The sequence below is a fragment of the Ahaetulla prasina genome, chromosome 7 (assembly GCF_028640845.1).
Source record: "Ahaetulla prasina isolate Xishuangbanna chromosome 7, ASM2864084v1, whole genome shotgun sequence".
In the NCBI taxonomy this organism is placed as follows: Eukaryota; Metazoa; Chordata; class Lepidosauria; order Squamata; family Colubridae; genus Ahaetulla; species Ahaetulla prasina.
In genome coordinates, this window is record NC_080545.1 from 7,396,626 (window position 1) to 7,422,497 (window position 25,872).

The following is a 25,872-nucleotide window of genomic DNA, read 5'->3' on the forward strand; positions in this document are numbered from 1 at the left end:
GCTCCCACAGAGAGGGACTCCTTAGGGTGCCGTCCGCCAGGCAGTGCCGACTGGCGACACCCAGGGGAAGGGCTTTCTCTGTGGGGGCTCCCACCCTCTGGAACGAGCTCCCCCCAGGACTGCGCCAACTTCCTGACCTTCGAACCTTTTGCCGCGAGCTTAAGACACATCTATTTATTTGTGCGGGGCTGGCCTAGGGTTTAGTTTTTAAAAATTAGTTTTAAATGGGGTTTTGTACTATTTTAATCGATATTTTAAATTTGGCCTAATGTAATAAATTTTTTAAAATGTTGTTCTAACTTGTATTTATTCTTATGTTTTTTATGTTTTTATAAGGCTGTAAACCGCCTGAGTCCTTCAGGAGATAGGGCAGTATAAAATTTGCTCTGTGGGACACTGCAGCCGTCATAAAGTTGATTGTAAATGTAAATGTAAATGTAAACAATGAATTGCAAAGCATCGGAATTTTTGACCACGTGACCAGGGAGGTGCTGCAACGGCCCGTTAAGTGTGGGGAAAAAAATGGTCATCAATCACTTATTTTCAGGGCTGTGTCTTCACAAAATGAACTGTTATAAGTTGAGCATTGTAGCCCTTGAAGGAGTTGGCTCTTCCATGATTGGAAGTTGGTTCAGAATGCAACTGCGTGGGTAGTAGAGGGAGCCCCTCATGGTTCCCATGTGACACTTCTCCTGCGCAGACTGCACTGGCTACCTATGGCCTTCCGGGTGCGCTTCAAGGTTTTGGTTACCATCTTTAAAGCGCTCCATGGCATAGGGCCGGGTTATCTACGGGACCGCCTGCTGCCACCAACTGCCTCCCACCGACCCGTACGCTCCCACAGAGAGGGACTCCTTAGGGTGCCGTCCACCAGGCAGTGCCGACTGGCGACACCCAGGGGAAGGGCTTTCTCTGTGGGGGCTCCCACCCTCTGGAACGAGCTCCCCCCAGGACTGCGCCAACTTCCTGACCTTCGAACCTTTTGCCGCGAGCTTAAGACACATCTATTTATTTGTGCGGGGCTGGCCTAGGGTTTAGTTTTTAAAAATTAGTTTTAAATGGGGTTTTGTACTATTTTAATCGATATTTTAAATTTGGCCTAATGTAATCAATTTTTTTAAATGTTGTTCTAACTTGTATTTATTCTTATGTTTTTTATGTTTTTATAAGGCTGTAAACCGCCCTGAGTCCTTCAGGAGATAGGGCGGTATAAAAATTTGAATAATAATAATAATAATAATAAAATGTTTGGAAAGTGATAACCGTTGATTTTTTTTACTCCCTTTCCACTACAGATGTGCGGGACTGCTCCGGGGTCTTCCTGTGCCGATTCCCCCTGTGGTGGATTGAGCTGCCAAACTGAAGATGGAGCGAAGAAATGCGGAGGCCCCGGGTGCAAAGGTCTGGTGACGGTGGCCCACACCGCCTGGCAGAAAGCCATCGATTTTGACCGAGACATCTTGAGCGCTCTGGCGGAGGTGGAACAGCTCTCCAAAATGGTAATTATTTAAGGTATAAGAGAATAACAGAGTTGGAAGGCACTTTGTAGGTCATCTAATCCAACCCTCTGTCCAAGCAGGAGACCCCTACACCAGTGATTGGTGAACCTTTCTGGTGCCGAGTGCTCAAAATGCAATGCGAGCGTCCCCTGTGCATGTGCCCTGCACCCTTCGTGCCCATTTTTGGCTTCCAGGTTGATGTCGTGTCCCACTCCTCCGCTGACGGCCGGGTCAGGGAAATCCGAATCAGGTGTGCCTCTGCAGCTCTGCCAAAGTCCTAGCAAAGAACTCAGGGCAGGCAGGAGACCAGAAAGTGACTTCAGCAAGATATGTTTAGACTTTGCCTGACTCAGAGAATGCCAGAAAGCAGATCCTTTATATAGGCCATGGGGTGTGGCTCCATGACTCAGCACTTATCCAGGCCTGCCCTCCTTCCTTCTGTTGCCTCCGTCTATCAAGTCTTCTGACGCGAGGTCACTCCAGTCTGCAGCTGTTGGCAATTGACCTCCTCAGGCTCACATGCTGTGGGGAGGGAGGGGTCAAGTTGCTCCGTTTGCCTGGGCATGGAGCCAGGGCTGGGGGCTGGAGGCCCTTCTTCTTCCTCGGCCTGTCTGGGCATGGAGCCAGGGCTGGGGCCGGGAGGCATACTAGGACATTCCTCCGTGTTCGGAAGCAGATAAGAAGGCCCCGGCTGCGGTGAGATCGGACGAGACACAACAGTTGATGCATGAGGCCTTCCAGGCCCAAAACTGAGTGTGGGGGGCACACACTCCCAAAATGCAATGCAGGTGCCCCCCATGCATGCACCCTGCATGCGCAGCGGAGACCTGAAGACCAGCTGGTTGGAGGGAGGCACGCACACATGCGCGGTGGAGCTGGGCTGGGGTGACAGCTGGCATGCCCACAAAGAAGGCTCTGCCTTTGGTTTGCCATCACGGCCCTACACCATTTCTGACAGATGGCAGTGCAGTCTCTTCTTGAAACCCTCCAGTGATGAACCTCCCACAACTTCCGAAGTCAACTTCTGTTCCATCGGTTGATTGTTCTCACTGTCAGAAAATTCCTCCTTATTTCTAGGTTGAATCTCTCCTTGATCAGTTTCTATCCATTATTCCTTGTCTGGCCTTTGGGTGCTTTGGAGAATAGCTTGACCCTCTTCCTCCTCTCTGTGGCAGCCCCTCAAATATTGGAACTCTGCTATCATGTCTCCCCTGGTCCTTCTCTTCACTAGACTAGCCATGCCCAACTGTTCATCGTACATTTTAGCTTCCAAGCATCCCCTAAAATCATCTTTGTGGCTCTTCTCTGCGCTCTTTCTAGAGTCTCAACATCGTTTGGTTGAGAATTGTCAGAGAATTCTTAAAAAATCACTCTCGGAGCTTCAGAATCCGTTAAGGTCTCTGTCGGTATTTATTTTCAACCAGAGACGGAATTTGTTAGCTGTTGTAAACACAGGAACTGCTTACCTCACTTAGGTTTCGGAAGCCAAACAAAGAGCCGACGAGGCCAAGCAGAATGCGCAAGACGTTTTGCTGAAGACCAACGCCACCAAGGAGCAGGTAGACCGGAGCAACAAGGACCTCAGAAATCTGATTCACCAGATCAGAGATTTTTTAATGAGTAAGTATTATCTTAAGGTGGGTTAAGGAGGCTGGTATGCATCTTTCTGCAGAGGGGCTTTCTGTTGTGGCCCGCCACCGGCCCACAGAGTTGGTGGCAGACAGTGAGGAGGTTGGTGTCGTGTCCCACTCCTCCGCTGACGGCCGGGTCAGGGAAATCCGAATCAGGCGTGCCTCTGCAGGTCTGCCAAAGTCCTAGCAAAGTTCTCAAGGCAGGCAGGAGACCAGAAAGTGACTTCAGCAAGATAAGGTAGACTTTGCCTGACTCAGAAAATGCCAGAAAGCAGATCCTTTATTTAGGCCATGGGGTGTGGCTCCATGACTCAGCACTTATCCAGGCCTGCCCCTCCCTTCCTTCTGTTGACGCCGCTTATCAATTCTCCTGAAGCGAGGGTCACTCCAGTCTGCAGCTGTTGGTAATTGACCTTCCTCAGGCTCACATGCTGTGGGGGAGGGGTAGGGGTCTAGTTGCTCCGTTTGCCTGGGCATGGAGCCAGGGCTGGGGGCTGGAGGCGCTTCTTCTTCCTCAGCCTGTCTGGGCATGGAGCCAGGGCTGGGGCCGGGAGGCATACTAGGATATTCCTCCGTGTTCGGAAGCAGATAAGAAGGCCCCGGCTGTGGTGAGATCGGACGAGACACAACAGTTGATGCATGAGGCCTTCCAGGCCCAAAACTGAGTGTGGGGGGCACGCACTCCCAAAATGCAATGCAGGTGCCTCCCATGCATGCACCCTGCCCCCCCCCGTGCATGCGCAGCGGAGACCTGAAGACCAGCTGGTTGGAGGGAGGCACGCGCACATGCGCGGTGGAGCTGGGCTGGGGTGACAGCTGGCATGCCCACAAAGAAGGCTCTGCCTTTGGTTTGCCATCACGGCCCTACACCATTTCTGACAGATGGCAGTCCAGTCTCTTCTTGAAACCCTCCAGGGATGAAGCTCCCACAACTTCCAAAGTCAACTTCTGTTCCATCGGTTGATTGCTCTCATTGTCAGAAAATTCCTCCTTATTTCTAGGTTGAATCTCTCCTTGATCAGTTTCCATCCATTATTCCTTGTCTGGCCTTCGGGTGCTTTGGAAAATAGCTTGACCCCCTTCCTTCTCTCTGGGGCAGCCCTTCAAATATTGGAACTCTGCTATCATGTCTCCCCTGGTCCTTCTCTTCACTAGACTAGCCACGCCCAACCGTTCATCGTACATTTTAGCTTCCAAGCATCCCCTAAAATCATCTTTGTGGCTCTTCTCTGCGCTCTTTCTAGAGTCTCAACATTGTTTGGTTGAGAATTGTCAAAGAATTCTTAAAAAATCACTCTCGGAGCTTCAGAATCCGTTAAGGTCTCTGTCGGTATTTATTTTCAACCAGAGACAGAATTTGTTAGCTGTTGTAAACACAGGAACTGCTTACCTCACTTAGGTTTCGGAAGCCAAACAAAGAGCCGACGAGGCCAAGCAGAATGCGCAAGACGTTTTGCTGAAGACCAACGCTACCAAGGAGCAGGTAGACCGGAGCAACAAGGACCTCAGAAATCTGATTCACCAGATCAGAGATTTTTTAATGAGTAAGTATTATCTTAAGGTGGGTTAAGGAGGCTGGTATGCATCTTTCTGCAGAGGGGCTTTCTGTTGTGGCCCGCCACCGGCCCACGGAGTTGGTGGCAGACAGTGAGGAGGTTGGTGTCGTGTCCCACTCCTCCGCTGACGGCCGGGTCAGGGAAATCTGAATCAGGCGTGCCTCTGCAGCTCTGCCAAAGTCCTAGCAAAGTTCTCAAGGCAGGCAGACCAGAAAGTGACTTCAGCAAGATAAGGTAGACTTTGCCTGACTCAGAGAATGCCAGAAAGCAGATCCTTTATTTAGGCCATGGGGTGTGGCTCCATGACTCAGCACTTATCCAGGCCTGCCCTCCCTTCCTTCTGTTGACGCCGCTTATCAATTCTCCTGAAGCGAGGGTCACTCCAGTCTGCAGCTGTTGGTAATTGACCTTCCTCAGGCTCACATGCTGTGGGGGAGGGGGAGGGGTCTAGTTGCTCCGTTTGCCTGGGCATGGAGCCAGGGCTGGGGGCTGGAGGCGCTTCTTCTTCCTCAGCCTGTCTGGGCATGGAGCCAGGGCTGGGGCCGGGAGGCATGCTAGGACATTCCTCAGCGTTCGGAAGCAGATAAGAAGGCCCCGGCTGCGGGGAAAGCGGACGAGGCACAACAGTTGGGGAGGAACGTGGGCCAGTCCTGGAGTCTGGGGAAGGCTCTGATGAGTTATCAGATGCCTTCGGAGTCAGATATCAGTGGGGTAGAAGAACAGCTGGAGCCTGTTCCCAATGTTTGCATGCGCAGAGCTGCCAGGAGAAGGGAACAGCTAAGGAACAAGGGTCGACTCAGGAGTAAAGCCACAGGTGGCCGGTGAATGCCCCCTCTCATAGGGAATAATGAGGAGCGAAAGGGGAGGGGAGTTTGCAGGAGACAATTAGTTCAATTCATTAGAGTGAAGATCTGTTCCTGACTTCTTGCCAAGTAATTGCTGCTATAGCGTGGCCTTTGGAAGAAGATATCGGCTTGGCCACTCTCCAAGGTCTGTAGTTGTGAAAACTCCTGAAAGATTGTTTGCTGGCATGTTGCTGGAGAGGAATTCCTTTTAACCTAAATAAAAGGGGTTTTATCAGGACGAGGAGTCGGCGTCATGCACTTGGGAAGCCTATGTCAGAACACTTTCCTCTTTTTAGGTCGTTCTCGAGTTACGATCACCATTGAGCCCAAAATTTAGGTTGCTAAGTGCAGCGTATGAGGCTAGAGAATTGTTGCCTATTGGCTTATAAATGGGTGGCCATCATTGGCCAACAGGTGATAGCTGCTATATAAGTAGCAGCTGTGAGTGAAGTTGGTTTGTTCGGGAATATTGCCCTATTTTTACTCGCTGTTAGTTTGTTGTTAATAAAGGATTATTGCTAACCGTCAAGCCTCCATTCCCTTCTTCATTCTTTGAATGAAGCACTAAGTGAAACATTTGTCAAGTGAGCTTTGACCTATTTTACAATCATCTTGGTTGCTCTTCTCTGCACTCTTTCCAGAGTCTCAACATCAACAAACTCTAGAAAGAGGAGTTTTAAAATAGAGTAAAACTCACTTAACGAATGTCGACTCTTTTAGAAAGAGTGCAGAGAAGAGCAGCAAAGATGATTAGGGGACTGGAGGCTAAAACATATGAAGAACGGTTGCTGGAATTGATTATGTCCAGTTTAATGAAAAGAAGGACTAAGGGAGACAGGATAGCAGTCTTCCAATATCTCAGGGGTTGCCACAAAGAAGAGGGAGTCAAGCTATTCTCCAAAGCACCTGAGGGCAGGAGAAGAAGCAACAATCAAGGAAAGAAGCAACTTAGAACTAAGGAGAAATTTCCTGACAGTCAGAACAATTAACCAGTGGAACAACTTGCCTCCAGAAGTTGTGAATGCTCCAACACTGGAAGTTTTTAAGAAGAGGTTGGATAACCATTTGTCTGAAGTGGTGTAGAGTTTCCTGCCTAGGCAGGGGGTTGGACTAGAAGACCTCCAAGGTCCCTTCCAACTCGGTTATTCTATTTCTATTACCTAAATTAGCGCTGTTAAGTTTCTGTTTCTAGCGCAGGAGGTTCCTTCAGCAATTTGACATTTCAGTACGAAGAGTTAAGGGCTAGGCTCCAATCTTCCATCGTGTCACTCAGTGGTTTCTATTCATTGTCCTAACAGAAGACGGGGCCGATCTGGACAGCATCGAAGCCGTTGCTAACGAAGTCCTCAACCTGGAAATGCCCAGCACACCCGAGCAGCTACAAACCCTGGCAGATAACATACGTGACCGTGTCGAAAGCCTGTCAGATGTGGAGACTGTCCTTCAGCAAAGTGCCGGAGATATCGCAAGGGCAAAAACCTTGTTAGATGAAGCTAAGAAAGCCAGGTGAGGGGGGAGAAAAAAATGCCTTATTTTTTTTTCTGTAGCAGACTCTTTTTTTTTTTTTTTGGCAGAAATCTAAAATTGTTCTTTCATGGATGGAATTAAACTTGGAAGAGGTAGATCTCCCTGGTGGATCAATTTTCAGAGCTTCTCTTAATAGAATAGAATAGAATAGAATAGAATAGAATAGAATAGAATAGAATAGAATAGAATAGAATAGAATAGAATAGAATAGAATAGAACAAAATACCCTATCCCACCAGACTTGAAATCCTAGGCTTAGAAAACTTGGAACTCCATTGCCTTCGACAAGACCTAAATTTAACTCACAGAATCATCTATTGTAATGTCCTTCCTGTTAAAGACTACTTCAGCTTTAACTGCAATAATACAAGAGCAACCAACAGATTTAAACTTAATGTCAACCGCTTTAATCTAGATTGCAGAAAATATGACTTCTGTAACAGAATCATCAGTGCTTGGAATACTTTACCTGACTCTGTGGTCTCTTCCCATAATCCTAAAAGCTTTAACCAAAAACTTTCCACTATTGACCTCACCCCATTCCTAAGAGGACCATAAGGGGCGTGCATAAGCGCACAAACGTGCCTACTGTTCCTGTCTTATTGTTTTTCTTTTCTTCTTCCTATATATATATAGATGCTTATACCTCCCAATATTTACTCATATATATGTTTATATACTATAAAATCTTTTTATATGATGTTGTGACAAAATAAATAAATAAATAAAAATAAATAGAATAGAATAGAATAGAATAGAATAGAATAGAATAGAATAGAATAGAATAGAATAGAATAGAATAGAATAGAATTTTTTATTGGCCAAGTGTGATTGGACACACAAGGAATTTGTATTGGTGCATATGCTCTCAGTGTACATAAAAGATACCTTCATCAAGGTACAACACTCACAACACTTAGTGAAGGTCATAGGGTACAAGTTTAACACTTAATGATAATCATAGGGTACAAATAAGCAATCAGGAAACAATTAAGAAGAAAGCATCATCTATTTGCCCAGTAAGTCTGACTGAAATCCTTAAAGATACCCAACTATTTGTAGTACAAGCTGTCCTTGACTTACGACCGCGATTGAGGCCAAGAGTTGTGTCGCTAAGCGAGGCATTTGCTAAGTGAGTTTTGCCCCATTTTATGACTTCTCCTACCACGGTTGTTGAGTGACTCACTGCCATTGCGAAGTTACTAACACCGTTGTTAAGTGAATCTGGCTTCCCCATTGAACGTGCTTGTCACGAGGCGGCAAAAGGTTTGTCACGTGACGCTGGAATACCGTAACCGTCGTAAATGTGAGTCATAAATCACTTTTTTTCCCCAGCGCCGTTGAAACTTTGAACAGACACTAAACAAACTGGACTATCTGTATGTTTGTCCCAAAGGTGCTTTTTTTCAGGAGGCAACTGGACTTTCTGGTTCTTTTTCTTTTGAAGACGTTTCGCTTCTCATCCCAGAAGCTTCTTCAGCTCTGACTGGATGGTGGGGGAATGGAAGGATTGATATTCCTTGCAGGCAGACTGCAGCAACCAGGAGAACTGGGGTGCTCTCTAAAAGGATGCAAATGACCAGCTGTCTGCAAGGAATATCAATCTTTCCATTCTCCCACCATCCAGTCAGAGCTGAAGAAGCATCTGGGATGAGAAGGGAAACATCTTCAGAAGAATAAAACAAGGAAGTCCGGTTGCCTCCTGAAAAAAGCACCTTTGGGACAACCATGACTCGGAGGACTGAGAATCTCTACAGACTGCCTGTGTGTTTATATTTTTGTCCTTGCTGCTGCTATTAAAGGGTAGTAGGGAAACCCTTGAAAGACTTAATTAAGACTGTGGATCGGGATGTTTTAATCTGTAGCTACGTCCTCACCGATTTGCAGCATCTAAGCCAGTGGTAGTCAACCTGGTCCCTACCGCCCACTAGCGGGCGTTCCAGCTTTCATGGTGGGCGGTAGAGGTTTTGTTCGATACTGAAGCACTTTCCTTTTTTTTTAATTTGTCTTTTTTAAAAAAATTCATAGCATTATTTAAAAACATTTTCATTAGGTTTTCATAAAATTCCCCGTGACATTTTAAATTTCTGAAAATATACTATTTGTATCGCCCGCGCATAAGTTTAGATCACGTTACGTAAGTGAAACTAAATGGCGCTATAGTGCGACCGCAAACAAAAGAGCCTCGTCCCAGAATAGCTCGCGCATCTCCCCCCACACCACCCAGCTGTAACAGACAAGCAGAGTTGGTGGCCGGCGTCCCCCCCCAAACCCAATCCACGATGCGCATGAGGCATGCGCAGACGATGATACATGGCACGTTACTGTGGAACCGGTGGGCAGTTAGAAAATTTTACTACTAACAGAGATACAAAAGTGGGCGGTAGGTATAAAAAGGTTGACTACCCTTGATCTAAGCTGATCATGAAGTATTGCTAGAAAATAAAAACAAAGCGCGGATTGGAAGAGAGAGACATATCCTCTGAAATAGGAACCAATCCTTGTTTTTAAAAGAATCTTAACGTTGTCGATGTCCCTTGGTCAGTAAAAGCGCCACGGATGTGAAAGTCACAGCGGATATGGTCAGACAGGCTCTCGAAGAAGCTGGGAGAGCCCAAACCACAGCTGAAGACGCCATCAAACTAGCCGAGAAAGATATCGAAGGAACGCAAGGCTTGCTTGCCTCTGTAAGTTGAGATTTTTCTAAATTATTTGGAAATGGGGCGCTAAGGTTCATTGGTATTGCCGAGTTGCCAGTGCGAGAAATGCAGTTTATGCAGGGGTGGGCTGCTGGGGGTTTGCGGGGGTTCGGGAGAACCTCTAGCTCAGATTCTGTGAAGTTCAGAGAACCACCAGCCAGGAGTGGGATTTGGTGGTTCTCTGAACTTCACAGAATCTGAGCTAGAGGTTCTCCCGAACCCCCGCAAACCCCCAGCAGCCCACCCCTGCATAAACTGTGCATTTACCTGCATAAATGCAGGGCGCATGCAGAGGCTCGGGAGGATGAAAAACGGGCCTACCTGATGTTTTTCGGCCTCCAGAGGACGTCCGGAGCTTTAGGAGGTTGTTTTCGCCCTCCCGGTGGTTTGAGGAAAGCCTCCAGAGCCTGGGGAGGGCAAAAACGCCCCTCCCCCCGCCATGGTGCAGGAGGCCAACTAGGCAGTGGTGAAATCCATTTTTTTTTACTTCTGGTTCTGTAGGCGTGGCTTCGTGGGCGTGACAGGGGAAGGATACTGCAAAAATCTCCATTCCCTCCTCACTCCTGGGGAAAGGATATTGCAAAATCTCCATTCCCACCCCACTCTGGGGCCAGCCAAAGGTGGTATTTGCCAGTTCTCTGAACTACTCAAAATTTCCGCTACCGGTTCTCTGAACTGCTCAAAATTTCCGCTACCTGTTCTCCAGAACCTGTCAGAACCTGCTGGATTTCACCCCTGCAACTAGGCCATGCCCACCATGGCCGTACCCGCCCAGCAACCGGTCAGAGAACCCCTTGCTAAAATTTTTGAAGCCCACCCCTGAGTTCCTTTTGCTCGCTCCCATCTTGTGCATGAACTCTACTCTTCATGTGCTACCAGGCATAAATAAAACAGGCGATTTCTGCGGGTAGAACAGGTTGGGAATTCTCCTTATAGCAAACATATATATATATGTTTGCTATAAGGAGAATTCCCAACCTGTTCTACCTGCAGATAGATAGATAGATAGATAGATAGATAGATAGATAGATAGATAGATAGATAGATAGATAGATAGATAGACAGACAGACAGACAGACAGACAGACAGACAGACAGACAGACAGATAGATAGATAGATAGATAGATAGATAGATAGATAGATAGATAGATAGATAGATAGATAGATAGATAGACAGACAGACAGACAGACAGACAGACAGACAGACAGACAGACAGACAGACAGACAGACAGACAGATAGATGTCACCGTGGATTTCAAATATTGGAGGTTAAAGTTTCCTCTTTGCAAAATGGTTTGTGGTGTGCGCTGAACCGTTTTGATGAGCTAATCTCAACATACGTTTCATCGAGGAAAATCCCAGTTCAGATTAAAGGGTGGAAACTGGAAGGGGGAAAAAATTCACAAAAGAGGTGGTTGATGATTCTGACTTTGGATGGTAGGAAGGAGGAATAACAGAATAGTTAACAGAGTTGGAAGGGACCTTGGAGGTCTTCTAGTCCAACCCCCTGCTCAGGCAGGAGACCCTATACCATTCCAGACAAATAGCTGTCCAATTTCTTCTTAAAAGCCTCCATTGTTGGAGCCCCCACAACTTCTGGAGGCAAGCTGTTCCACTGGTTAATCGTCCTCACTGTTAGGAAATTTCTCCTTAATTCTAGATTGCTTCTTTCCTTGGTTAGTTTCCATCCATTGTTTCTTGTTCGGCCTTCAAGTGCTTCGGAGAATAGGCTGACTCCTCTCTTCTTGGAAGCAGCCCCTGAGGTATTGGAGCAAATCTAGTCAAAAATCTGGAATAGATCAACCCCAGAACTGTGAAGTTGAACCAGAATCAAACTTCCCGTGCTATTCTCTTGATCTTTGGGGGGGACCTTCAGCTCCTCAACTTCTAAATTATAGTGTGTGAGCCTTTAGCCCCTGGTATATTTATTTGCTGTCTCGGTGGTCAGTGGTGGGTTTCAAATTTTTTGACTACCGGTTCTGTGGGTGTGGCTTGGTGGGTGTAGCATAGCTTGGTGGGTGTGGCGTGGCTTGATGGGCGTGGCTTGGCTTGGCGGGCTTGGCAGGGGAAGGATACTGTAAAATCCCCATTTCCTCCCGATCAGCTGGGACTCGGGAGGCAGAGAATAGATGGGGATGGGGCCAGTCAGAGATGGTATTTACCGGTTCTCTGAATGACTCAAAATTTCTGCTACCGGTTCTCCAGAACTGGTCAGAACCTGCTGAAACCCACCTCTGTCAGTGGCACATATAAGCCAAAGGAGAAAAGGGTGTATCGAAATATAGGCAGAAGTTGTATTCTGGAAAACTGACTGCAATAATCTTGAAAACACAACATTTTGAGAAGGAATTCATGTATTTTTTTTTATCCTCTCTCCCTTCATCCCTTCGGCGCTAGATTGCATCGGAGACCGGCTCCGTGGAAGACCGTTTGGGGAACGCGACCCTGCGCATTGCAGAACTAGAGAAGAACGTGGAAACGCTGAGACGGAAAGCTGCTACCAACGCAGAAGATATCAAAGCCGCGGAAGAAAATATCGCGGTGGTTAATCAAACAACCGCTGACGTTCAAAAAGTAAGTACTGAAATCCCACGGGGGTTTCCGACATCCTGGGGCAGTGACGGCGAACCTTTTTGGCTCCAGGTGCCAAAAAGGCAGTGCGCGTGCAGCACTGAGTACCAAAAAGGGAGCACTTCGCACAACACTGGGCCACAACCAGGAAGAGGAGCTGCAAAGGGGGCATGCGCGTGCTGGAAAACGAACTTCCGGGGGGTTTTTTGATTTTTTTTTTTTTTTTAGTAAAAAAGTTTTATTTCCATTTTCCAACAACCTATTCAATATACAGTCTCTTATTCAACATTAGTCATTAACTTTCATTTGTTACTTATTCGGACCTGCCCAGCTACCACTTCCTTCCTTAACAAACCTTTCCTCCTTCCTTCTCTACTTTCTTCTACTTTCTTCATCCTTCCTCTCCTTCGCTTTTCTACATCCTCTCCTCCTTTCCTACTCCTCTCTTCCACCCTTTCTAACCCTCTCTCTTTCCCCTTTCTTCTTCCTCTCTTTTCCCCCTTTTCTACCTCTCTCTTTCCTATCTACTTTCTTCCTTCACTCTCTCCTCTCCCTTTCCATTCCCTTCTGAAATGGCAGCTGAGCAGCCCCGATTTCATTTCAAATTATTTCTTCCGGTTTTCAGCGCATGCATGCGCGCCGGACAAAAAGTCTTCCAGGTTCTGGTGCTCATGTGCATGTGCATGTGCCGATAAGCTGGCTGGCGCGTATGCTCATGCTGGAAAACGGAACAAAATGCTATGTTTCCGGCACTACCGCAGGCACAAAGGCCAGCTGATCATCGCGTACGCATGCGCACCAGAACTTGGAAAATGAACGGGCGGCACCGCGCGTGCCAGGCAAAATGGGTCCGCATGTCATTTTTTTTCCAAATTCAGAAGCTTAGCAAGTGGTTCATACTTACGACCGTTGCTGTGTCCCAAGATCATGGGATCCCCATTTTGTGACACCCCCCCCGACAAGCAAAGTCAATGGGGAAGCCAGATTCACTTAGCCGCCAGGTTACAAACTTACCAACTGCAGTGCTTCACTTAATAATTGAGGCAAGGAAGGTCATAAAATGGGGCAAAACTCACTTAACAAATGTGTCACTTTAACAACAGAAATTTTGGGCTCAGTTGTGGTTGTAAGTCAAGGACTACCTGTAGAATAGAATAGAATAGAATAGAATAGAATAGAATAGAATAGAATAGAATAGAATAGAAAATATGGAATGGAATGGAATGGAACGGAACGGAACGGAACAGAACAGAATAGAACAGAATAGAACAGAATAGAACAGAATTTAGAACAGAACAGAATAGAATAGAATAGAAAATATGGAATGGAACAGAACAGAACGGAATAGAACAGAATAGAATAGAATTTATAACAGAACAGAACGGAACAGAAAAAATGGAATGGAATGGAATAGAATAGAATAGAATAGAATAGAATAGAATAGAATAGAATAGAATAGAATAGAATAGAAAATATGGAATGGAATGGAACGGAACAGAATAGAACAGAATAGAATTTAGAACAGAATAGAATAGAAAATATGGAATGGAACAGAACAGAACGGAATAGAACAGAACAGAATAGAATTTATAACAGAACAGAACGGAACAGAAAAAATGGAATGGAATGGAATGGAATAGAACAAGGATTAGGATTAGAACAGAACAGAACAGAACAGTTTTCTGCAATCCTCTAGACAGGCTTTAAACTCTGTTAGTTGTGATGGGAGTTTCCATCTACGCGGAATTAGAAGGCATTAGGTTTGGGGAAAAACACATCAAAAAGTACTTTTAAACTTTTTCATATCACGAGCTGCTTTTTTTCCTTAAGCTTTGAAAAGTAGTAATTAAATGTTATTTTCGCAAGGGATTCGGTCCGCCTATTTGTAAAGCGAACCGTACTAGCCTATTGTCGCTTCAAAGCAGAAATGTCAAAGGGTTCCTCTTTGAAGGAAATATTACTACCCAAACCCTGGGGCTCAAGGACTTCGACGCAATATTTCAGTTCTAAATAGAAACAAAGTGGGACATGGTGGCTCGGTGGCTAAGACGCTGAGTTTGTGGATCAGAAAGGTCGGCAATTCGGCGGTTCGAATCCCTAGTGCCGCATAATGGGGTGAGCTCCCGTTACTTGTCCCAGCTTCTGCCAACCTAGCAGTTCGAAAGTATGTAAAAAATGCAAGTAGAAAAAATAGGGACCACCTTTGGTGGGAAGGTAACAGCGTTCCGTGCGCCTTTGGCGTTGAGTCATGCCGGCCACATGACCACGGAGACGTCTTCGGACAGCGTTGACTCTTCGGTTTTGAAACGAAGATGAGCACTGCCCCCTAGAGTCAGGAACGACTAACACGTATGTGCGAGGGGAACCTTTAACTTAAATATAAACATCCAGTTTACATATTCCAGTGTGAATTGATAATATTCAACCACAATTAATATTTTTTCTCTTCTGTTCTCTGCATATTCCTTGCCTTATTTTTATTTATTATTCGTACTTTTATACCGCCCTATCTCCCTAGGGACTCAGGGCGGTTTACAGCCATATAAAAAAACATATATATATACAGGGTAAAACATTAATTTAAAAAACTTATTACATAGGCCGAATATTTAAAATAGAGATATAAATAATAAAACCCATTTAAAACCAAATTTAAAATTTAAACATTTAAAAATTTAAAATTCTAGTCCAGTCCTGCGCAGATAAATAGATGTGTCTTAAGCTCGCGGTGGAAGGTTCGAAGGTCAGGAAGTTGGCGAAGACTTATCCCATATCTGGGTAGAATAATGGAAGTAAGAAGATAAAATTGTATTGATTTTTTTTTTTAAAAAAAAGAATCTCTTTCTAAACCCCGTTTTGGGTGTTTAAGGGTTCTGCCTTCGGGAGACACAAACTACATTACAGCTCTAATAGATAGTCCTCGACTTAGGGTCACAATGGAGCTTGGAATTTCAGTGGTTATTTAAGTTGTGCTTCTCAATCACGAGGCACCGTACAACCGGGCTCAAATTGGACAACTGTTTTTAGGAGGGTCATGAAGTCGTAAAGCAGGTGGCCATTAAGCGAATCCATTCTTCCCAATGGGCAGTGGTGGTTGTTTTTGTTGTTTTTTTTCCTGGAGACCTGCAGAAAAAATCACGAATTGTGGTCGTGTGAACATGGAATGCTGCAACCGGTTGTAAAGGCAACTCGGTCGCCGAAAGCATCAGAAAAGCAATCATGATGCCACAGGGAGAAGGTGGTAGTAGCAACTTTGGGGACAGGTCATAAGTAGTTTTTTAACTCGGTTGTAATTGTGAATAGTTAGTCCTCAAACGAGCTGGCGCAAGTCTTTAATACCTGTATTAAATGCGAGAACGTTAATCCAAAGGCCAAAATTTCTGTCGTTTGGGGGAATATAATCACTTTCCAACTTTCTCTCTTTTTCTTTTCTTTCCTCTTTTTCTTTCTGTCTTTTTCTTTGTCTCTCCCTTTTTCTTTCTTCTTTCTTTCTTTCTCTCTTTACTTTTTCTTTTTTTCTTTCCTTTTTTTCTTTCTTTTTGTCTTTCCCTTTTCTCTCTCTCCTTTTCTTTCCTCTCTTTCTTTCCTCTCTGCCTCACTTTTTCTCTTTCTCTTTCTCTCTCCGTTTCTTTCTTCTTTCTTCCTCTTTTCTGTTTTTTTTCTTTCCTTTTCCTTTTTTTTCTCTGCCTCCCTTTTTCTTTCTTTTCTTTCTTTCTCATTCCCTTTTTTCCTTTCTTCTTTCTTTCTTTCCTTCTTTCCTTTTGTTTCTCCCTCATTTTCTTTCTTTTTCCGTTTCTTTCTTTCTTTTTTTCTTTCTTCTTTCTTTCTTTCTTTCCTTTTTCTTTCTTTTTTTTTCTTTTCTTACTTTCTCTCTCCCTTTTTTCCCCCTTTCCTTTCGTTTTCTCTCTCCCTAACTTTTTCTTTCTTTCTCTCCCTCCCTCCGTTTCTTTTTTTCTTTCTTTGTCTCTCCCTCTTCTCTCTTTTTTCTCTCTCTCCTTACAGATACTAGACGACAGCGTGAGTGAGAAATACAAAACGGTAGAAAACTTAATTGCCAAGAAAACTGGCGAGTCCGCGAACGCCAGAAAGAAAGCGGAAGAGCTGCAAAACGAAGCAAAGATTTTGTTAGAGCAAGCGAACAGCAAACTTCAGCTTCTCAAAGGTATGCCTTGGGAGGGAAGGTGTTGCCATTTTCTCGTTTGTTTGTGTGTGTTTTTTAAAAAAAGACTGTTTTCAATTATAGGAGAGTCCTCTTTTTCTGCCCTCTGGCGTTTTTAGCGATGCAAAACATCCATGATCAAAAAGAACTGGGTTTCCCCCTCCCCCCGCCTCTCTAATGAAGCCAAAGCACTGGGAGAAAGATTTGATTTGCATGCTTTGGTGGCACTGTGGTTAGAACGCAAGTATTGCAGGCTGACTCTGCCCACAGTCTGGAGTTCGATTGCTGATGGGGCTCAAGTTCGACTCGAGTTTTCAAATTGTTGGGGACAATATGCTGACTCCGGAAATCGCCCAGACGGTGCTGTGAAGCAGTATGAAGCAATATTATAAGTCTATGTGCTATTGCTAAGCCGTGGTGGCGTAGTGGTTAGAAGGCAATATTGCAGGCTGACTCTATCCACTGCCAGCAGTTTGATCCTGATTGGCTCAAGGTTGACTCAGCCTTCCATCCTTCCGAGGTCAGTAAAATGAGGACCCAGATTGTTAGGGGCAAGATGCTGACTCTCTAGCAGTATATAAGTCTAAGTGCTATTGTTATCTAAGCCATGGTGGCGCAGTGCTAAGAATGCAGTATTGCAGGCTAATTCTACCAAGAGTTCGATCCTGACCGGTTCTAGGTTGACTCAAGACTTCCATCCTTCCGAGGTCAGTAAAATGTGGACCCAGATTGTCGGGGACAATATGCCAACTCTGTAAACCACTTAGAAAGGGCTATAAAGCACTATGAAATGGTATATAAGTCTAAACGCTATTGCTATCTAAGCTGTGGTGGCGCAGTGGTTAGAGTGCAGTATTGCAGGCTGACTCTGTCCACTGCCAGGAGTTCGATCCTGACCGGCTCAAGCTTGATTCAGCCTTCCATCCTTCGGAGGTCGGTAGAACGAGGACCCAGGGTGTTGGGGGCAATATGCCGACTCTGTAAACCGCTTAGAGAGGGGGCTGTAAAGCACTATGAAGCAGTAGATAAGTCTACGTGCTATTGCTATTGCTATCTGGGTGAATTTCTCAAACTATCCCACGTGTGTCGCTGCTAAAATGTTCCCTGTTCTCTTCCTCTTGCAGAACTGGAAGACAGGTACGAAAAAAACCAAAAAATCCTGGAAGACAAAGCTAAACAAGTAATGGAGCTGGAGGAAACCGTCAGAGGCCTCTTGCAAGCCATTAGTCAAAAAGTTGCGATTTATAGCACCTGCTAGAAATCGGGAAAAGAAACGAAAGAAGGGGGAGGGGAAAAAAAACCCAAACAAAATATATTTCCTTTGAAGATAGGGCTTCAACGGATGGATGAACCTGTCGTAATCTGACCAGATACCAGTTTTTTTCTTCTCCTTTTGTAAAATAAAAAACACTACTTTGTAACCAAGTATATGCCTCCTTTAACCCTAGTTAGCCTCATCCCAATGTTACTTTTATTATCCAAAAGACAAATTAACCCTTTTGATTCTGCTAATAAAAATCCGAGCATCAAACACGAGGGTTTTCACCACTTGATTTTGACTCGAGGATGCCCAATCTGTCGATAAAACAATAATCCAGCGCATAAATCAAACTGTCTCATGCCAAAAACCGTTTGAAAAAAGAAGGAAGTTGAGACTGTCCGATCAGGAGAAATGGGAAACGCACATTTTAACAAGGAGGTTGTCGTGTCCCATCCCCACTCCAACGAACGAGTCAAGGAAGTCCGTAACAAACTTGGCAACGAAGCGTCTGCAGCTTGCCAATTTCCTTCAAGGTTTATCAGGGCAGGCAGAAGTCCAAGTTGTGATTTCAGCGATACAGTCCGATATCAGCAAACTAGCTAAGACTTTGCTTGACTCAAGGTTGGAATGCCAAAAGCAGGTCATTTATATAGGCTGTGGGGTGTGGCTCCATGACTCAGCATTTATCCAGGCCTGCCCCACCCCTCCTTCTGCTGGCATCGCCTCTCAGATCTCCGGAAGCAAGGGTCCACCCACATTGAATTGTCTTCAGATGGATCTGCTATCAGCGTCTGGGAATGGAGGGGTCAGAGGGAGTAGGGCCGAGTAATTCCAGCACCTGGCTGGCTTCCTGCTCTGAAAGCTGAGCCAAAGGAACACACGCTGTATGAGTGAGGTTTATCGGGCTTGTCCTTTCACTCCTGGAATCCTCTCCAGGCATGGGGCCAGGGCCGGGGGCTGGAGTCATGACAGCCCGTTCATCTTCATTATCAGACTCGGAGTCTGATAAAAGGCCAGGTTGGAGACGGTCCAGGGAGGACGAGTCACAACAGAGGTGTTTTTTAACTTTGTGGAGGTAAAAATTGATGGTGCTTCAAGAGTTCTTGACAAATTGGGTTTAAGTCTGGGAGTTTGCTAACCGTACAAGCTGCCGAGGAAAGATTTTAAAGCTACAACCGATTAAATTAGCAAGAGGGACTTTGATCCCAGCCAGCACTAGGAACAGGATTTGTAATGAATGTGAGTGAGGAGGAAAGTGAACAAGGAGCAAGTTTTGGGAGAGAATACCGCAAGGGGAACGTGTCGAGGTAAATTTAGGAGGTTTATGAACAAATACCAGTCTAAAATTTTAGATCAGGGGTATCCAACCATTATTGATTTTAACCCTTGATTCTTTAAAAAAAGTAGTCACTATTCTTAAATATATTGGTTTAGAACATAGAAGAATGAGTTGGAAGGGACCTTGGAGGTCTTCTAGTCCAACCCCCTCCTCAAGATGAGACCCTTTACCCTATGGCACGTGTGACACAAAGAGCTCTCTCTGTGGGCATGCGCTCTAGCCAGTTGGTCTTTGCGGCTGCCGGAAAATAGGCTAAAAATAGGCCATTTTGGGGCTGTTTTCAGCCCGTTTTTGGCCATTTTCAGGCCGTTTCATGGACCAAAAAACAGCCTGAAAATGGCCTAAGATAGGCCCGGGAAACAGCCTGAAAATGGCCTGAAAAACAGCCTGAAATAGGCCCAAAAACAGCCTGAAAATGGCCTGAAATAGGCCCAAAAACAGCCTGAAAATGGCCTGAAAAACAGTCTGAAAATGGCCTGAAATAGGCCCGAAAAACAGCCTGAAAATGGCCTGAAATAGGCCCCAAAACAGCCTGAAAATGGCCTGAAAACCAGCCTGAAAATGGCCTGAAATAGGCCCGAAAAATGGCCTGAAAACAGCCCCCAAAACAGCCCCCAAAACAGGCATGTACGTGCCAACCAGCTGGTCTTTGGATTGCTCTGGCACACATAAATACACATGCGTTTGGGCACTTGGTGCTGAAAAAATTCGCCATCACTGCCCCGTACTATTTCAGATAAATAGGGGTTGGACTAGACGACCTCCAAGGTCCCTGCCAACTCTTCATTATTCTGTGTTCTAAACCAATATATTTAAGAATAATGATTATACTTTTAGATAAATGGTTATCCAATCTCTTCTTATAAACTTCCAGTGATGGAGCGCCCACATTTTCTGGAGGCAAGCTGTTCCACTGGTGAATTGTCCTCACTGTTAGCAAGTTTCTCCTTAATTCCAGGTTGCTTCTCTCCTTGATTAGTTTCCATCCATTGTTTCTTGTTTTGCCTTCTGGTGCTTTGGAAAATAAGTTGACCCGCTCCTCTTCGTGGCAGTCCTTCAAGTACTGAAATACTGCTATCATGTCTTCCCCGAGTCCTCCTTTTCATCAAACTAGACATTCCCAAATCTTAAAATCTTTAATTTTAAATTAATTTTTTAATTTAAATTTAATTTAAAATTTTAATTTTAAATTAATTAATTTTAATTTTAAGATTAAAAATGTTTTAATCTCCAGTTCTCTAAAGAATGCTTATACTTTACATCCCAAAAAGATATATTGTGCACATTTTATCTTTATTATTTTTCGAATACTGAATACTAAGGATTTCTTTTTTTTCCTATGGCCAACATGAAGCCAAGAGTTTTGAACAGTTCCTTGTTTGTACAAGAATCCAACAAAAATATCTAATTCTTGTGCCGTTCTGTTCCAAGGTTAAACCTACGTTGAAAACGAGGCAGGGGCAGTTATGAGCAACAAAAGATTTCATCTTGTGTAGACCCGGATGATTTTCTTCTTTCACGTAGGCAGAGTCTCTGAATTCTTCTATCATCACTCGCTGTTGCGCACCTTTTTCCTGCCTTTTACCAGTGTGGTTTTTGGGCCTAGGACTTTTCGACTCTTGGCACTGCCTGTTTCTCCACCAGGGTTTCGCCTCCGCATTATTACGCCTCAGCACTTTGGGCCACGGTCCTTCCGTCCCAGTCCCTTCACCTCAGCTCATTCATTGCAGTACAGTTCGGGTCGGGCTTTTAGGCGCACAGGACAGTTCGAAGCCAGCCAATCAGTGCCGGAGCTCAGGGGTTTGGGAGTAGAGCGGGGGGGGGGGGCTGCAGTTCAGAAGGAGGCTCTGTCAGTTTGGAGCCTTTCGAGGCGGCAGAGAACAACGCGGGGGAGGGATCCAGCCACAAAAGATGGGGGAGGGGGAGGGCTGTAGAGGAAAATTTCCAGAAAAGGGAAGGAGATTACTAGGACAAGGCTAAACAGCTTCAGGTGCTTTTTAGGAGACGGAAGGGGAGGGATGGAAAGCTCCCCCCATACCTGATCCTGCCTCCCTGACACTAAACAGGAAGAGAAGGGAGGGGAGAGAAAGAAAAAGAGAAAGAAAGGAAGGAAGGAAGGAAGGAAGGAAGGAAGGAAGGAAGGAAGGAAGGAAGGAAGGAAGGAAGGAAGAAAGAAAGAAAGAGGAAAAAGGAAGGAAGGAAGGAAGGAAGGAAGGAAGGAAGGAAGGAAGGAAGGAAGGAAGGAAGAAAGAAAGAAAGAAAGAAAGAAAGAAAGAAAGAAAGAAAGAAAGAAAGAAAGAAAGAAAGAAAGAAAGAAAGAAATGCCTCCCTCTGAACTGCAGCCCCCGCTCTACTCCCAAAGCCCCCGCACTGATTGGCTGGCTTCGAACTGTCCTGTGTGCCCAAAAGCCCGACCTGAACTGTACTGTGAGAATGGGCTGAAGCGAAGGGACTGGGACGGAAGGGCCGTGGCCCAAAGTACCAAGGCGGAATAACGCAGAGGCAAAAACGTGGTGGAGAAACAGGCAGCGCTAAGAGTTCGAGGCGGAAAAACCCATTCTGTGGTGTTTTTTTTTAGTGACTGAGTCTCCGTATACCTCTTCAAAAACTTAGAAATGCCATGTTTGGTTAAGTTTCCACTCATTTTTCTTCTAATTTCTTTATAAAACTGTAGCCTTGTTCACTTAATAATACTATTTTACATCGCTTTCTGGGCGATCGGTCAACTCTTCGCACCATTACTTTAATTTTATTACGTTTTACAAGCTCACTAAATGAAAGAACACCAAAAAAAAACAACCACCCCAACCAACGTGATAGCAACGCACAACGCACTGACAAATGTCCTCTTTCCGCTTCAATACATAACATCGATAACGGAATCCTACTGTGATCTGATTGGCTCATTGCCAAAACAAGATGACACCTGATTGGCTCTCTAAACACCTACAATTGCCTACAATCAGATGAGCTACCCGATATCAACGAAAGCAAATTGGGTTTCCTTTTTCTGGTTATTTAGCTATAACTTTTCATAGAATACACATAATTGAACCAACTTTGTTGCATTACGTTCTTGGATTAAATTATCTTTCCACTGATATATAATTTTATGATACTATTAAAAAAAGTGGTGTTATTAGCCATCAGCCGAAGCTGATCGGATACTAGTGAGATCTTTTACTAAGACCTACTTAGTGGCAATGAGGGAGGCGAAACGTTCTTACGTTTCCACCCTCATTGCATCGGCAGATAACCGCCCGGCCGCCCTGTTTCGGGTGACCCGCTCCCTCCTTCACCAGGAGGGGCGGGATGACCCCTTACAGGGACGTGCTGAGGAGTTTAACGGTTATCTATACGATAAAATCATTCAGCTTCGGGATAGTTTAGACCAAAATTGCGATGATCCAAGTGGGATGACGGAGGCACGTCTTGTTGAGGTTGTTTGGGATGAGTTTGAGTCTGTGGCTCTCGAGGACGTGGACAGGTTGCTGGGGAGGTTACATGCAACCACGTTTACTGGACCCGTGTCCTTCCTGGCTGGTGCTGGCGACTCAGGAAATGACGCAAGGCTGGCTCCAGGGAATTATAAATGCTTCATTGTTGGAAGGGGTTTTCCCCGCTGCCTTGAAAGAGGCGGTGGTGAGACCCCTCCTCAAGAAGCCTTCCCTGGACCCAGCTATTTTGGGAAATTACCGTCCAGTCTCCAACCTTCGCTTTGTGGCGAAGGTTGTAGAGAGTGTGGTTGCATGGCAGCTTCCCCAGTACCTGGATGAAGCTGTCTATTTAGACCCGTTCCAGTCCGGCTTCCGGTCTGGACATAGTACGGAGACAGCTTTGGTCGCGTTGGTAGATGACCTCTGGAGGGCCAGGGATAGGGGTTGTTCCTCTGCCCTGGTCCTATTAGATCTCTCAGCAGCTTTCGATACATTGACCATGGTATCTTGCTGCACCGGTTGGAGAGCTTGGGAGTGGGAGGCACCGTATATCGGTGGTTCTCCTTCTATCTCTCCGACCGGTCGCAGACGGTGTTGACAGGGGGGCAGAGGTCGACCGCAAGGCGCCTTACTTGTGGGGTGCCTCAGGGATCGATTCTCTCGCCCCTCCTGTTCAACATCTACATGAAGCCGCTGGGTAAGGTCATTAGTGGTTTCGGGGTGAGTTACCATCTGTACGCTGACGATACGCAGCTGTACTTCTCCACCCCGGACCACCCCAACGAAGCTGTCGAAGTGCTATCCCGGTGTCTGGAAGCTGTACGGGTCTGGATGGGGAGAAACAGACTCAAGCTCAATCCCTCCAAGACAGAGTGGCTGTGGATGCCGGCATCCCGGTACAGTCAGCTGCAGCCGCAGCTGACTGTGGGGGGCGAGTTATTGGCCCCAATGGAAAGGGTGCGCAACTTGGGTGTCCTCTTGGATGGGCGGCTGTCGTTTGACAATCATTTGGCGGCCGTCTCCAAGAGGGCTTTTCACCAAGTACGCTTGGTTCGCCAGTTGCGTCCCTTCCTTGACCGGGATGCCTTATGCACGGTCGCTCATGCTCTTGTCACTTCCCGTTTGGATTATTGCAATGCTCTCTACATTGGGCTGTCCTTGAAGTGCACCCGGAGGCTGCAGCTAGTCCAGAATGCAGCTGCGCGGGTAATAGTGGGAGCAACTCATTGCTCCCATGTAACACCAATCCTGCGCAGTTTGCACTGGCTTCCTGTGGTCTTTCGGGTGCGCTTTAAGATTCCGGTTACCACCTTTAAAGCGCTCCATGGCTTAGGGTCCAGGTACTTACGGGACCGCCTGCTGTTACCCTATGCCTCCCACCGACCCGTACGCTCACACAGAGAGGGCCTTCTCAGGGTGCCGTCCGCCAGACAATGTCGGCTGGCGGCCCCCAGGGGTAGGGCCTTCTCTGTTGGAGCTCCTACGCTTTGGAACGAACTTCCCCCTGGTTTACGTCAAGTGCCTGATCTTCGGACTTTTCGCCGTGAGCTGAAAACGCACCTATTTATTCAAGCGGGACTGGCTTAGAAGTTTTACTAAATTTTAACTGGGGCTATTTATATTTTAGGGTTTTAAACTGTTTTAAATTTTGGCCATCTTGTAATATGTTTTGTTTTAGTCTTGTTTTAAAGTGTATATTGTGGATTTTTATTTGGCTGTACACTGCCCTGAGTCCTTCGGGAGAAGGGCGGTATAAAAATCGAACAAAATAAATAAATAAATAAATAAATAAATAATCAAACCTCAAAAATACACTTTTCCCAAAAGGTTTCCACAATTTTGGCCACTAGTGTATATAGCACTTTATCTTTAGGAAGATAAAAACAAAAAAGAGACCAGAGACCAAATTGCCCAGAGAAGAATAAAACACAAAACCGTTTTGTATTATCAAGCCAACGTAATTTAAGTTTTTCCCTCTGTATTTTTTAACTCTCAAGATACAGTTTTAAAATTCGGAAACCAAGAAGCTTCACAAAATAATAATAATTATCAAGCACAGCTGTGAATTGATTTTGTGAACCTTTCTTTTCTCTTTTGCAAAATGTCACTAAAACAAAGGAGTCCTCTTGTTATTAAAAAAATGCTTGCAAGTGATTACTGATGTAGCACAGGTCCACTGCTATTTCAAAAGTCCCTTTACATTGTGATCAAGGATAAAATGAATCACGTTTCAAATATTCTTGAACGTGTATATATATAAATCTGATTTAGATCTATTGCTTGCTCTCACTTCAATTGTAACTGCACTGTGCGAAGGTGACAATGGCTTATTTTAAATCATTAGGATGTACCATTTCCTCAACAATGACAAAACAACAACATAGTATAATATTAGACACTATATTTGAACAAAATGCATAACGGGACCTTTAAGATCGCCCCAATCATTAGCTTGATACCGCTGCTGTTTTTCTTCTGTGAAACTTAAGAAATGAACCATCAATAATGCAAATATAGTATTGATCACGTAATATAATATACAGCTGTTGGTTAATAAAATCCAAACCCCTATTTGTTTAAATATTTTAGCTTTTTTTTGTTTTGTTTTTTGGAACAAAAGTTCACTTAATTAAGGCCTGGGAATATTGCAAAGACTCGGTTTTCCATCAAGCCTTCGGTCGGGTTTCACAGGTGGGGGGGAAATGTGCTTTTCACACCACTACAGATGTTCCTTTGCTTTAAAAGTTGATCGCTTTGCCGAAGGAAGCCGCTAGGTTAGCTTCTCTGAAAGCTTCAGATACGGTCTGCAGGAAAAAAAAAGTGGAGATATGAATGGAGGAGAAGGTAAGAAAGGAAAAGGAGGCAATGATGTCGAACCTTCATCAATTATGAAAAACTTTCCCAGAGAGCCACGTGTGGTCTTAAGAGCAGTGGTTAGAATGCGGTCCTGCAGGCTAATTCTCCTGACCGCCAGCAGTTCGATCCTGACCGGCTCAAAGGTTGACTCAGCCTTTCTTCCTTCCGAGGCTGGTCAAATGAGGACCCCAGATTGATAGGGGCCATAGGCTGACTCTATAAACCGCTGTAAGGCATTGTGAAGCAGTGTATAAGTCTGAATGCTAGTGGTTAAGGCTAGAAAACGGGAGACGGTGAGTTCTAGACCCATCTTAGGCGTGAAAGCCAACTGGATGACTTTGGGCCAATCACCAGGAGATGGTGAGTTCTAGTCCCGCCTTAGGCATGGAAGCCAATTGGATGACTTTGGGGAATCACCAGGAGACGGTGAGTTCTAGTCCCGCTTTAGGCATGAAAGCCAACTGGCTGACTTTGAGCCAATCACCAGGAGA

The 25,872-nt window shown here is 45.3% G+C and overlaps 2 protein-coding genes across 6 annotated transcripts in view; one reads left to right on the forward strand and one right to left on the reverse strand.

Annotated features, from left to right (window-relative positions):
- LAMB1 (laminin subunit beta 1) overlaps positions 1 to 17,909 on the forward strand; it is a 94,485-nt gene extending 76,576 nt beyond the window's left edge. The window contains exons 27-33 of one of the 2 annotated variants that reach the window (XM_058191739.1): positions 1,296 to 1,499; positions 2,975 to 3,119; positions 6,830 to 7,037; positions 9,604 to 9,745; positions 12,156 to 12,332; positions 16,332 to 16,491; positions 17,613 to 17,909. In XM_058191739.1, the coding sequence (XP_058047722.1) occupies positions 1,296 to 1,499; positions 2,975 to 3,119; positions 6,830 to 7,037; positions 9,604 to 9,745; positions 12,156 to 12,332; positions 16,332 to 16,491; positions 17,613 to 17,746 (1,170 nt within the window). In that variant the 3' untranslated portion in view covers positions 17,747 to 17,909. Of the gene's footprint in view, positions 1 to 1,295; positions 1,500 to 2,974; positions 3,120 to 4,529; positions 4,675 to 6,829; positions 7,038 to 9,603; positions 9,746 to 12,155; positions 12,333 to 16,331; positions 16,492 to 17,612 lie in introns of both variants that reach the window. The other variant, XM_058191741.1, reaches the window with a different exon arrangement.
- Positions 17,910 to 24,909: 7,000 nt separating this feature from the next.
- The window catches only part of DLD (dihydrolipoamide dehydrogenase), a 30,881-nt gene continuing 29,918 nt past the window's right edge, over positions 24,910 to 25,872 (reverse strand). For all 4 annotated transcript variants that reach the window (XM_058191745.1, XM_058191744.1, XM_058191743.1 and 1 more), the window contains one exon: positions 24,910 to 25,329. In XM_058191745.1, the coding sequence (XP_058047728.1) occupies positions 25,264 to 25,329 (66 nt within the window). In that variant the 3' untranslated portion in view covers positions 24,910 to 25,263. The remainder of the gene's footprint in view (positions 25,330 to 25,872) is intronic.